This window comes from Mustela nivalis (genome assembly GCF_964662115.1).
Source record: "Mustela nivalis genome assembly, chromosome: 1".
Classification (NCBI taxonomy): Eukaryota; Metazoa; Chordata; class Mammalia; order Carnivora; family Mustelidae; genus Mustela; species Mustela nivalis.
In genome coordinates, this window is record NC_139020.1 from 122,622,130 (window position 1) to 122,635,599 (window position 13,470).

Below are 13,470 nucleotides of genomic sequence, written 5' to 3' on the forward strand. Positions count from 1 at the left end.
TTATCATTGTTAAGACTTCAGATATTGGTTAACTGCAAGTTCCTGGCTGGAAGGTGATAAAATAAAGGAATCTTTCAACTTCTAATGTTTGTGGGTCCTGCCCCTGGGCTTCCAGGGAAGCTATACTTAAACACTTACCAAGGTCAGTTGAGGGTTTGCAAAACCTCAGAGTATGGGCTTTAATTCTTCCCATGAGCATACACTGTACATCTGATTTGTTTAAAAAAATAACAAAAAAGGAGCATTCCAAACGCAAAGATAAGAAAAAGGAAAAAACCTCCCTGGTTCCCATGATTTTTAAAGTTATACAGCCTTGCATATACTAGAAGGCCTTATGATAAGGCCTGCATCTTTCTGAAATGTCCTTTGTCTAATTATTTGTAACTTTTTAAGAGTGCACCAAATGTTCCTTCAGCAGATCACCCTCTTCTTTGTGAAGATTGTGTATCCTGGGCAACTGCCCTAGCTTGAGTTCAAATAAAACTCTTTCTTTTAAATATTCTAGAAGGTTTATTCAATTTGCATGGATATAGCAATTTTCTTAGATATAGCCAGCAGGGTAGCAGAGCAACTCTTGTGAGATCACCTGGGGGTCCCCTGGAACACAGGCTCGGCACCAGCAGGGGTCTTTGGGCCCCTCCAACCTCTTAGCACCTCGAAGGTGTATTGGGTGAGTTCTTCCCATATCTGATCCTCTTCAACTGGAGTTGAAGAGGTTCCTGACTTTTACTGGAGCTGTTGAGGGTTACCAGTAATATTCTCTAGGTGGAGGTAACCTAGAAGGGTTGGGGTGGATGGGCTGGTCGTTTTGATTTGGCATTATGCTAATTGATGTTATTAATATAAAGCTTTATTGAACTTTCCGGCTAGAAACACGACAGACTGAATCACTCAGCTTCAGGGAGAAAGGACACTTGCTCCTTCAGGCCAAATGGTGCTTTCAGGTGACTGAAAGCCTAAAGGAGCTGTCTCGGAAAACTCCTGCAGGCTCGATGCACCCCACACACTGAGCCTCTACTTGGAAGTGGTTACTCAAATGGGACATTTTCACTAAGAGTGACTGGAGTCTCAGATGACCTAAGTGAGATTCTTTTGACATGTCTGAATTTGTTTTCTTGTGCACACAATTAGAGAAAACCAATCATAAGACTAACCAACCAGAAGCTAGGAAGCCATTTGTTTCGATTAGTAAAGCCCCCAACCTTGGGGAGGGACCAATGACCACAGAGGCACTCTGGGTTTCATTTGGCTTGTTGCTGCAGCTTTGGTATCTTTGGGCAAAACTGGCCTTGTTCTAATTGGAAAATGAAAAAGGACTCATTAATGGATTCATAGATTATATTCTACCTTATGATTAGATTTGTTTTATAAAAGAGAGATATTTGGAAATTGGATCTGTAATGTCCTCTCCACAAATGTTAGTGAATTAAAGGCTAGATTTTGGTAGCATCTTGTTTGTGTATATATGTCTATATGTGTTATAAATGTGACATATTTTCTCTACCTCCGAATGGTATTACTAAAAATTAATTTGTAAAAGAGCTCTTTTTAATTAGCTTAAAGGCAAACACTTGTAAAAACCTGCTGTTCTAAAACTCAGAAAGGTAAGAACTAATCCAAATGTTTTTCAAGTTCATGTGATCTGGGGTAATCTTTAATAAGTTAAAATTCAAGTTTTTTGGTTTAATTAAAATAAGGCGGCTGAAGGGGGCATGGAGGGATGAGGTAACTGGGTGATAGACATTAAGGAGGGCATCTGATGTAATGAGTGTTATATAACACTGGGTATTATATAAGACTGATGAAACACTGACTTCTACCTCTGAAACCAACAATACATAAGTCAATTTTTTTTTATTTTTTTTTTTTAAGATTTTATTTATTTATTTGTCAGAGAGAAAGCGAGCGAGATCGAGCACAGGCAGACAGAGTGGAAGGCAGAGTTAGAGGGAGAAGCAGGCTCCCTGCGGAGCAAGGAGCCCGATGTGGGACTCGATCCCAGGACGCTGGGATCATGACCTGAGCCGAAGGCAGCTGCTTAACCAACTGAGCCACCCAGGCGTCCCTACATAAGTCAATTTAATTAATTAATTAATTAAGTCTCCCACCCTTCCAAAAAAATTAAAAATAAAGTTAAAAAATAGACATGTCTTTAGAGTTGTTAACATTAAAAATAATGGTTGATTTTGTCAGCCTCATGAAGTATTCATGGGCTATTGTTAAAAACAAATAAGTTGAATGAATAAAAAGTTTTTTTAATAAGGTGGAATACTGAAATATAAATTACTAAACATAGGTTTATTTGCTTTTGGTTCTTATTACAAAGAAACTAAAGATAAATTTGGGTCTGCTTATAAACATGTATTATGCTTTATTGAAAGTTGTACTATGAAAAAACACATTTTTAAAAATTATGAAATATATCTATAAATTGGCCAATTTAAAGAATTCTGATATAACAGCTCATAATTGCTTCCTACTTAGTTTTCACCTACAGACTGAGGTTTTTAAGAATTAAAATTCTGATAAATGTGATTGAGACTGTTGGAAGTAATATGGAAAGCAACTCTGTACACAGGAAAGTGAGAGGTATATATTGTATAAATAATGAAGATACATTTTTGTTGAGGAATAAAAATGATTTTGTCCTGAAATGAGATTGATTGTTTAGAGAGGAAAAAGGACAAAGTCTTAATGGAAAAAGAAAGTCATAAAATGTTAGTGAAGGAGAATCTTTAGAAAATAATTTTATATATGGTCAAGACTAAGATTGGAATGAACGAATTTTGAAAGTGCACTAATAAAAGATTGGAATTTGGTTTTTCTCCCTGTTAAAAAGACAAGGATTGGATTGTTTGTCTGCTCTTGGTAAGAAATTATGAAAAAAAAATTTTTTTTTCTTTTTCTGCACAGAAAAAACAAAGATCTATGTTTTGTCTTCACCAGTTTTTTTGATTATGTAAGAAAATTAAAACTTCTCAATATTAAAAAAGCTAAATTTTGTTAACAAATATGTATGCTATATTTGCTTTTGGTACCTCTTAAGGCCACCTTTGTTAAACAGATTAATTAAGGTTTCTTTTTTTCAGATTAATTAAGTTTTAAGTTTTGTGATGATCTGTAATCCTATTTAAGGATACGCTTTTGAAACTGCTCAGCTTTTTAACAAACTTCTCCCAAATTCAAATTCTTTTTTTTTTTAAAAAAGATTTTATTTATTAATTTGACAGGCAGAGATCACAAGTAGGCAGAGAAGAAGGCAGAGAGAGAGGGAGAAGCAGGCTCTTTGCTGAGCAGAGAGCCCGATACAGGGCTCGATCCCAGGACCCTGGGATCATGACCTGAGCTGAAGGCAGAGGCTTTAACCCACTGAGCCACCCAGGCGCCCCCCAAATTCAAATTCTAAATGAAGTCTTTTTGACTAATTAGAGTTGTTTATTTGGTGTGTTAATTGGTACTAACCAATTAGCCAATTGGTTAGTACCAATTAACATAATTTTGGTATGTTTATTTGGTATGGTACATGGGAAGTATTGTCAAACAAATGATGGTAAACTTTCTTAAGTTATGTTGTGTGGGCAAACGCTATAACCATTGCAGAAATTACATAAAATTCCTAGTTTTAATATGTCCTGTTATAATGTCATCACTTGAAATTCTACTTTTTGAAATGTTGTGTGTCACAAAAATAACCAAATTTCCTTGTCAACTGCATTATAACAATCAGACTTTTAACCATGGCTATTTTTGAGTCGTTTTTCATTTACAGTTATTGTCCTAATGTTCTTGAAAATGCCTTTCAGCTTTAAGAAGATCCATGTAAAGGACTTTTGATGAACACAGGTTTCTGGTATCTTTAAGATCATAAAATAAAACTGGGTAAGATCTCTAGAACTAATGGAAAAATTGCATTCAAACAGAACAAGAATGAATTACATGAGACAAACTGAATTGAAAAAGATGATTATAATTTTTATGATTCTTGTTTAAAACATTGCTCTTTCTCTATTGTTTGCCCTTCCAGATTCAAGGAAAACTTTTCTCTTAAGGTATCTGTGAGTTAATAGAAATTTGGTAAAATATTCCATTGTAAGCAAATAAAAATAATGATCTTTTCTCCCTATCCAAATCCTCCAGAATTCAGAACTCAGTATTCTTTCTCTCAAGGCAATTATAGTCATTTGCATAAATCCAATGAGAATCTGTTCTCCTTGTAACAGGACACCCTTAAGAACATTGGCTGTATTACCAAAGCTTTAACTGGAATGTCATATTTGAGAGACACATGCATAGACTCAGATATGACTGGAGAACTTTAAGGAATGAAGGTTGGCTTTATGGAGTCAATAAAGCCCTTTGGAAATATTGGCCTGATACCTTGCTTATAGAGTTCCCAGGAGCCTTACCAGGTGAGTAAAGAATGTCACTTCTTGGCAGATACAGGAACCTCAGGATATTTTGGGGACTTCAGGAAGAGAGGAATTCTCCCAAATCTATAGGTATTGTAGATGAGTCTGATGGCAAGTATTTGGCTTGGCTTCTGGCCTTGAGAGGCTATTAAAAGTTAAGTGTGAAATTCCTTATAAAAAGTTCCAGCAGAGCAGATTTTCTGAAACCCATATGATTGATCACAATTCTTGCTATTAATAATTAGGCCAGGGGCGCCTGTGTGGCTTAGTGGGTTAACGCCTCTGCTTTCGGCTCAGGTCATCATCCCAGGGTCCTGGGATCCAGCTCCCCATCAGGCTCTCTGCTCAGCGGGGAGCCTGCTTCCTCCTCTCTCTGCCTACTTCTCTGCCTACTTGTGATCTCTGTCTGTCAAATGAATAAAATATTAAAAAAAAATAGATAGGTCGTATTTGTTAAAATGGACTTTTTTTTCCCAAATGAATTAGTTTTAATTTGGCTATCTTCAACAGAAATGAGGATGATTTTAGGGAGAAAAATTAAGTTGAAACAACACATCCTTATAGGTGTTAGATTCTAGTTCTGATTAATTGTCTTTGAATGGTTGTTGTACCTATAAAACTGGGCTGGATCCTGAATTCTTCTGATTTCCTCAAATACCTGGCTATGACTCTCCAAATGAAGGTTTCCAATTTTCTCCCATTCTCTTGACTTAGAAACCCTGAGAACCAAAAATGCCCCTTTCCCTGAAGCCCTGGAAACTGAAGCAAGACAACCTGGGGCAAACTTCAGAAAAATTTCTACCATAGCTCATGTCTTGATGCTCTCTCTTCATGCCTGGTACTCTATGGGTCCCTCAAAAGGGTGAATGATTATTTTCCTCAAATCCCTCAGATAAACCCTAGTGAGTGCATTTTTCTTTTACTATTATTGTACTTGATTTGACCCTATTTTTTGAGGATTTAAAAATCTAATCTTAGAAGTGATATTTATGTCCCATTTTCTTGCATGCTGTCTTTATCAGGTATTGTGTGTGTATTTTTGTAATGAATTGTGTTTCTTTCAAGCAGCAGGCCAGGAGAGAGACGTAGACATGCTGAAGGAGCTCCAGCTCTTCCTGTTGGGCATCCTGCTGCTTGTCTGTGTCTTCTTCTACCAGCTCAACGTCAAGTCCAGCTGCCTCTTCTCCTGCCTTCCTCCCCAGAAGTCCCAGCAGGACCCTGGAGCCCTCCTGGGCCATGGGCATGGCATCGTGTTCATAGAGACCTCAGAGAGAATGGAGCCAACTCCACTGGTCTCTTGTGCTGTGGAGTCTGCTGCCAAGATTTATCCTGGGCAGCCTGTGGCGTTCTTCATGAAGGGTCTCTACGACACCACATGGCTACCCTCAAACTCCACTTACCCAGGCTTTTCCCTCCTCTCAGCAATAGACAATGTTTTCTTCTTCCCTTTGGATATGGAAAGGCTGTTTGAAGACACACCATTGCTTTCATGGTACACTCGCGTAAGTGTTGAGAGGCTCTTAGAAGGTCAGTGTTGGGATGGACAGAAAAGGGGTGCCATCTGCTCATTTTATGGATAGGTAAACGGAGCACAAGGACTCAGTGTCAGAGATGGGACTAGGACCCAGATCCTGGCCTTCTTTCTACAGCGTTGAATCCTGATTCAAATAAGCAGGAGAGACTTAAGTTAGGTTCATCTTGAGCCTCTTGTCTCATGCCTCCAGCCTTATTTCTTAGGAACAAGTTTTCCTTTGAGACTATTCTTTTTTTTTTTTTTAAGATTTTATTTACTTATTATTTGAGAGAAAGAGAATAAGAGAGAGAGAGAGAGAGAGAGGGCATGAGAGGAGAGGTCAGTGGGAGCAGCAGACTCCTTGTCAAGCAGGGAACTGGATGTGGGACTTGATGCCAGGACTCCAGGATCATGACCTGAGCCAAAGGCAGTCGCTTAACCAACTGAGCCACCCAGGCGCCCTCCTTTGTGACTATTCTGAACCGAATGAGTTTCTAGATCTTTTCTGGGGGCTATAACCACTTATTTTTAATTTATTTAAACTTATCTATGTTGAACTTTATTTTTTTTGCATCTAAGTGGGAATCCAGGCAATATTTAATTTGAAAATTATGTGAACAGAAAATTCGTGAAGGATCAGCAGAGTGCTGTTATATGAGATTGGGTTATATTAGGATATGACCCAAGAAATATCTTTTTTCTTGGGTCATATCTTATGATCCAAGAAAACTCCTGGAGCTCTTGAGAATTTTGTAATCTTCATCTTGATAACATAGCATAATAAGGAAATAATATTTCAATTAAACATTTGTCTCACAGAGGACCCATGATTGGATAATGCTTAAGGAAATTACAGTAGAACCACTTAATAATTTCACTATGCAGTTTTTAGCTGTGACATCGTATAAAGACTACAATACAATAAAAGATTAAGTACACTTATGTTATAATGTAATTGTAATTGTTTTAGTTATATACCCCACCCCTCCAATCTATGTGGAAGAAAACAACCTGAAGAAAATAATACAATGCATGATAATAGTATGGGTTTTTATGTGATTCGATTAGGAGAGCATTTAGTGATGAAAATATGTTCATTTTAAAAATAAAACTATCTTAAAAACTCAAAGGTAATTTAAAAATCAACATCCAAATAACACCATTTGCTTGCCATATAAAATCCTTTCTAAGTTTAAAGCAGAGGCTAGACCAAATGGCAGCAAACATTTTCTCTGTAAAGCGCCAGACTGTAAATCCTTTAGGTTTTACAGGCCAAGAGGCAATAGTGAAGCCACTGTGCACCTTCTTGTGTTAGTTTCCTATGGCTGCTGCAATAGATGTACACACACTGGGTGGCCTGAAATGGCAGACATTTCTTTTCTTACAGTTATGGAGGCTACAAGTCCCAAATCTGTTTCACTGGGTGGATGTCCCAGGGGCCCAGTTCCCAGGGAGGCTCTAGACAAAAATCCTTCCTGTGGAGATCTGCACGTGTCCTTTTCCTCTGTGTGTGTGTGTGTGTGTGTGTGTGTGTGTGTGTGAACATTCCCTCTACATCTTCTTTAAATGATACTTGTGATAGCATTTAGGGCTCATCAGGACAAGCCAGAATAATCTCCCCATTTTAAGATCCTTACTGTAATCCCAACTGCAAAGACCCTTTTTCTCCACACGGTGACGTTTGCAGATTCTATACTCTAGTGCCTGAGGTCTTCAGTCTACTGTCCTGGGGGGAGGACACCCCAGTTGCTACATACTGCCATCTGGAGGCATTTTCTGGACTATGCGACAGGCCTGTGGGGGCGGTGCCTAGTTTTATTCTTGGCCCTGTGGGACTTCTAGATCTCAGTGTGCCCATCTCTTCTCCTGAAGAGTCTTGAGCTCTCAAATTGACTCCCATCAGGAGGGGATGGAGCAGCTCACCACACTAAGATTACACCTGCATCCACCAGCACACCCCAACAATTAGGCAGCTGCCAGCATGAACCCCTGGGAGGAAGCAGGGCAGGCCACGGGCCAGGGAGACAGTCCCTGGCAGTTGAGGGGGCCCCTGGGGTGAACAGGCTGGCGAGGTCCCTGTCGCTCTCAGGGCTAGCCTGCTAGAGGGTGTTCCAGGAGGACTAAACAAGAACAGGCAGTGTGCTGGCCTACTTTCCCCACACCTGGGGTAGGCGAACATTAGCTAAATGGTGCTTTGCTCCTTGGACAAATAAATCTCTGCTCCAATTGTCTTGGACGATGCCACATACTACACTCCCTTCCCCCCGCTTTTTGCCCCTCACAGACTAATCATGTACATGAGAAGATGAAAGCCTCTGCAGTTCTGAACTAAAGAAACGTTAACTTGATTCAACACAGCATTTTCCAAACTGATTTGAGCATGGATGCCTCGGTAGGACATCAATGTTTTCTTGGAGCTAATGTTCCAAAGGGTGTAGTTTGGGTTCCCCAAGCGGTACGTCAGTTTTACAATGTTAAGTTTTCAGAATAGGGTGGCTCTGGGACACATCTGGCCACATCAATAACCTTCCTAACTTGTCTCTGTGCTTCCACCCTTGCCACCTCCCAAGCCCCACCCCTGTCTGTTTTCCACATAGCAGCCAGCATTACCCTTTTAAGACTAAGTCAGATCACTTGACTCCTTTCTTCCAAACCTTCCAAATAATTTCAGCCTTTACCCCAGCCTATGTGATCTGCTCTCCCTCTCCTCCCATCCCTCTCTGCCCCCACATGCTATCCCTCTCCTTCACTACTCTGCTTTGGGTACTCTACCTCTTTTCTGTTCCTGCACATAGCAAGCGAGGTCCTACCTCAGGGCCTTTGCACTTGCTGTACCTCTACCTAGAACCCTCTTCTCTGAGATATTGGCATGATTCCCTCATCAAATTCATTAGGTTTCTACTGGAAGCCAAGATAAGATAGGGCTCCATCCTGTTCCCTTCATAGTCCCCTTATCCAGCATTTTTTCCTGCACAGTCCTTATGAACCCTCAACTTATCATATATTAATTTGTTTATCATCTATCTCCACCTAGCAGAGATTTTTGTCTGTCTGTTTACTGCTATCTCTTTAGCAACTATAACAGAGCTTGGCACATAGAAAGTAGGCCCTCCATGGATATTATTCAAGGAAGTAACTACTGAAAGAAGACATGCACGCATTTTAAGAGTCTTCTACCAATTTCTCAAAAAACATACATATTGATCTATTTACAGTCTCCTAGTTTATTTTTTTTTCTTTATCAGTTTTCAGCATTTTTAGGACTTAAGAAATTCTTTCTTCACAGTTTCATATTTGTGGTCAATGTACACCCTGCTGTGGGCTCCTGGGTAGCTCAGTCCTTAAGTGTCTGCTTTCAGCTCAGGTCATGATCCCAGGATCCTAGGAGGGCTCTCTGCTCAGCGGGGAGTCTTCTTCTCCTTTTCCTACCTGCTCCCCCACCCCTGCACCCCCACTTGTGTTTCCTTTCTCACTGTGTCTCTGTCTGTCAAATAAAGAAAATGTTTTAAAAAAAATTACACCCTGCTGAAAATGTCTCAATGTGTTTATCCTGAAATCCCTGCTGGGTTTCTTCTTTACCATTCCATTGTTTCATTTTTTTTTTTTTAACAAATTCACAAAATCTTTAAAAGCTGCTAAAATCTTCCCATTGTTACTGACTGCTGCAAACTTGTCACTTCATTGAAGGCAAATTTTTGGGTGGAACTAAGTTTGGTAAATTTGCAAAATTGGGCTTTTGTCCAGTAGATTTTTGAGAAGCTGGCTTGCTTCCTTCTCCACAGCTACCCTGGACTGGCCTCCTGTTGGGACAGCCCGCCCTGTCCCCCTGCTGCTGGGGCTGATTTGCTCTTGTTCTTGCAGATCAATGCCAGTGTGGAGAGCAACTGGCTCCACGTCAGTTCTGATGCGTCCCGCCTGGCCATCATCTGGAAGTATGGCGGCATCTACATGGACACCGATGTCATCTCCATCAGACCCATCCCTGAGGAGAACTTTCTGGCTGCACAGTCTTCTCGGTACTCTAGTAACGGGGTGTTTGGCTTCCTCCCCCACCACCCCTTCCTGTGGGACTGCATGGAAAACTTTGTTGAACACTACAATTCAGAAATCTGGGGCAACCAGGGGCCCAGTTTGATGACGAGGATGTTGAGGCTGTGGTGCAGACTTGGAGACTTCCAGGAGGTGAGTGACCTCAGGTGTTTGAACTTGTCCTTTCTACACCCCCAACGATTTTACCCCATATCCTATCCGGAATGGAGGCGCTACTATGAAGTCTGGGACAGAGACCTGAGCTTCAATGACTCATACGCCCTGCATCTGTGGAACTACATGAACAAGGAAGGGATGACTGTGGTCAGAGGAAGCAACACGCTGGTGGAGAACCTCTGCCGTAAGCACTGTCCCAGGACTTACAGGGACCTGATTCAAGGCCCAGAGGGCTCAGGGACTGGGACGCTGAGTGCAGGTAACAAATAGAGGCAGCATTGGGCTGTTGCTGCTGAGTCGTAGGACCGAACACTTCCGGGAGTGGCAGTGTTTGGTTCATGCCCACATTCCCCAGGGGGGTGGGGCTGACCCACGTATCAGTTAGGGTCATCTCTCTCTGTAGTAGAAAATTCCCAAAGACATCAGTGTGTAAAATATAGAAGCTTCTTTCTATCTCATGTAAAAGATGTCTGAAGGCTGGTGATTCGGGGAGTGGGGGTGGGTATTGTCACTACGATCATTGGGGACCTAGGTTTCTTGCATCTTTTTGTTTATCATTTGCCATCCTTAGTGTCCCATAGCCCATGGTCTATATGGTTGCTTGATCTCCAGCCCATTATGTCTGCACTTTGGGTAGGAGGGAGGGGGGTACACCTCCTTTATTTTATGAAGACCTCCTACAAGTCCCTTATAACACTTCCCCTTACGTCTCACTGGCCAGAGTGTAGCTGCAAGAGAGGCTGAAAAATTTAAGGAGGAAGAGAAAATGGGTGTTAGGAGAGACAGCTAACAGTTTTGCTACATGTTACATTTACTTCTGTAAGATTAATTTTAAGACCTGTTAGAGAATTGACTGAGGAAAAAGAGACTTGATCTCTGGTCCTGATTTTGATATTCATTAATGCTTTCAGTCAATGAGCATTAACTGAATCCCTTCGGTGTGCCAAGCACTGATTGAGTTGCAGAAGATAGAGTTGGATCCAGCAGACAAGGTTCTGTCTCAGTCAGTCTGGGCAGCACTGGCCAGGTGTCACAGCCTGGGTGGCATATAAACCATAGAAATTGAGTTCTCACAGCTCTGGAGGCCAGTAGTCTAAAATTAGAGGGAGGATCCTCTTCCGGTGGCAGAGGGTACTCTTCTTGTTGAATTTTGTATAGTGGAAAAGGTCAAGGGGAATCTCTGGGGTCCTGGGAACTGATCCCACTCATGAGGGCTTCACCCTCATGACCTAATTTGCTCCCAAAGACCCCTCTCCTATCATCATCCCATTGAAGGGTAGGATTTCAACATATGCATTTTGGTGGGACAGGAACTTTCAGTCCATTGTAGGTCCCTCGTACTTATTCTAATGACTGGCCACATCCCCCCTCTGATACCCTCTTGCTTTTCCCAGGGAGTCTGCTGATCCCTACCCTACCTTAATTGGCTTATAAAAGCAAATTACAAATTCTAATTTTTACAAACCATTTCCCATTTAACAGTCACATAAAAATTTATCTCCCCCCTCCAGGATGTATGAGAATCAATATTTCTTCTATAGATATTCATCAACCAAGATTTTCTAGCACTTTCCTTTTGGCAGTTGGCTTTATTGGAAAAATAGTTTCTGTTTTTTCCAAATATAAAAATATGATGAGTTTTCAAACTACATGGCCCCCCACCCCATCCCCTTTTACTGTGCTGTTTCCCCCTTTGGGAATCAATGCTCTGACAGTCTTATTAAAAAATACAAGTTATGTCTCTGGCCCAGCTTTATTTATTTCTGGCTACTTGCTCTGGATTCTTAGATATCTAACACCATGGTCAGATTTTGGGGCCTGCTGCTCCCCCTCACAGCTAAACTCCTGCTGGTTTTCAGCTCTCATGATTGTCCCCCCAGGTGAGGATTTTCAGAGCTCACCCTTTCTGAGAGAATAGTCACAGACATTGGATTTCATTTCTGCATCTGAAGAATACATGAGAAATGGTTCTCCAACTAACATTCCCAAAGGTTCTGAAGGGTTTAATTAGGAGTAACTTTAATATTTCTTTTTCCTTTCATTTTCTTTATCTTTTTCTTTTTTTTTTTTTTTAAGAGAGATTGCGTGCACACCCGTGGGAGCAGGATGGGGGAGGGGCAGAGGGCGAGGGAGAGGGAGAGAGAATCTCAAGCAGCACAAGCCCGAGATGGGGATCAAACTCATGACCCTGAGATCATGACCTGAGCTAAAATCAAGGGTCCGGTGCTTAACTGAGCTACCCAGGCACCCCAGGAATAGTTTTAATATTTTAAAAATATCTGAGATGTTTCATGATGGGACCAAATAGGTCAATCTGAATGTCACATTTCCTTATGTGGGGCTGTGATTATACGAATTCATTGCATTAATATTGATAATTTGATGTTTATAGGGAGATTTATCTGAGAATAAAATGTCTTTAATAAAGTGTCAGAAATAAATTAATAATGTATTGCTTAAGAAGTACAGTTTGTTTTGTAAGAAAGGATATGTCAAGAGGTGGTAGTGAGGGTGGCAGAGCAAGGGGCTAAAAGCAGTGAGTAGTAAGAAGTGTGGGATTTCTGGGTTTCCATTTGGCCTGATTCCTTGTGAACTCTTCTGTTTGTCTGCGGCACATGTTTATGTCACGATAGACTTTGAAAATAGGCCATGGTGGTATTATTAATTTTTTCTATATTAATTTTTCTATATTAATTTTATATTAATTTTTCCCCCAAATCCCACACTCATTCTTAGAATTTCAAGCAATAAGATTGTATAGAGCAAAGAGTACCTCTTGTACCACTGTCAAGTTTGGTATGTCTCTCCCCTTTTCTCTGCATTGGTAAGAAGTTTTGGTCACAAAACTAATGAAGTACTGTATGGGGACTAAGGTAACATAATAAATAAAATAAAATAAAGGAAGTGCCTCTTGCATTACTATCAAGTTGGTATGTATCTCTCCCCTTTTCTCTGCATGTATAGCGTGCTATCAGTAAAATACTTTGGCCACAGGCCTTCCAAGTATTTCCCACTAGCACCTTGTCCACCCTAGCTCTTCCTTCCAGCACCCCCGCAGTGTAGAAAGTAAAGGGTTAAGACTGGCCCTAGGAGGCTGTCCAGTTTCCTGTGGGTTAGTGGCTAGTGGCTGTGTAAGTCTGATAGTTAAATATTTGAATAACACCCCTGAATTTCTCATATGATTATTATGTCAGTTATTTTTCACTTTAACAGTACATATCCTTGATACCCTTTCTCATTAGCATAACTTATTCTTCCCAATGGTTGCAGAATGTTTCATTGCAGGATATATATCGTAATGTATTTAGTGAGTACCCAACTGGTGGACATTTAAGTTCATTT

The 13,470-nt window shown here is 40.6% G+C and overlaps 1 protein-coding gene across 3 annotated transcripts; it reads left to right on the forward strand.

Annotated features, from left to right (window-relative positions):
- The first annotated feature begins 503 nt into the window (after positions 1 to 503).
- On the forward strand, positions 504 to 13,028 carry A4GNT (alpha-1,4-N-acetylglucosaminyltransferase). Of its 3 annotated transcripts, none has more exons than XM_082728589.1 (4): positions 504 to 670; positions 4,221 to 4,409; positions 5,478 to 5,911; positions 9,784 to 13,028. In XM_082728589.1, the coding sequence occupies exons 2-4, from the start codon at positions 4,286 to 4,288 to the stop codon at positions 10,396 to 10,398; spliced, it is 1,173 nt and encodes a 390-aa protein (XP_082584715.1). In that variant the 5' UTR covers positions 504 to 670; positions 4,221 to 4,285; the 3' UTR covers positions 10,399 to 13,028. The 3 variants fall into 3 exon arrangements, with proteins under 3 accessions (XP_082584715.1, XP_082584717.1, XP_082584716.1); XM_082728591.1 differs by lacking the exon at positions 4,221 to 4,409 and adding an exon at positions 5,124 to 5,271; XM_082728590.1 differs by lacking the exon at positions 504 to 670 and adding an exon at positions 5,124 to 5,271 and having other exon boundaries at positions 4,324 to 4,409.
- Positions 13,029 to 13,470: the final 442 nt, after the last annotated feature.

What these genes read in the sequence shown, in the direction of transcription:
- A4GNT (XM_082728589.1), top strand. Translation starts at nt 4,286, where the DNA reads ATGCATAGACTCAGATATGACTGGAGAACTTTAAGGAATGAAGGTTGG. An exon ending in GTTCCCAGGAGCCTTACCAG is followed by an intron (nt 4,410 to 5,477) that starts GTGAGTAAAGAA and finishes TCTTTCAAGCAG; the next exon opens with CAGGCCAGGAGAGAGACGTA. An exon ending in TGCTTTCATGGTACACTCGC is followed by an intron (nt 5,912 to 9,783) that starts GTAAGTGTTGAG and finishes TTGTTCTTGCAG; the next exon opens with ATCAATGCCAGTGTGGAGAG.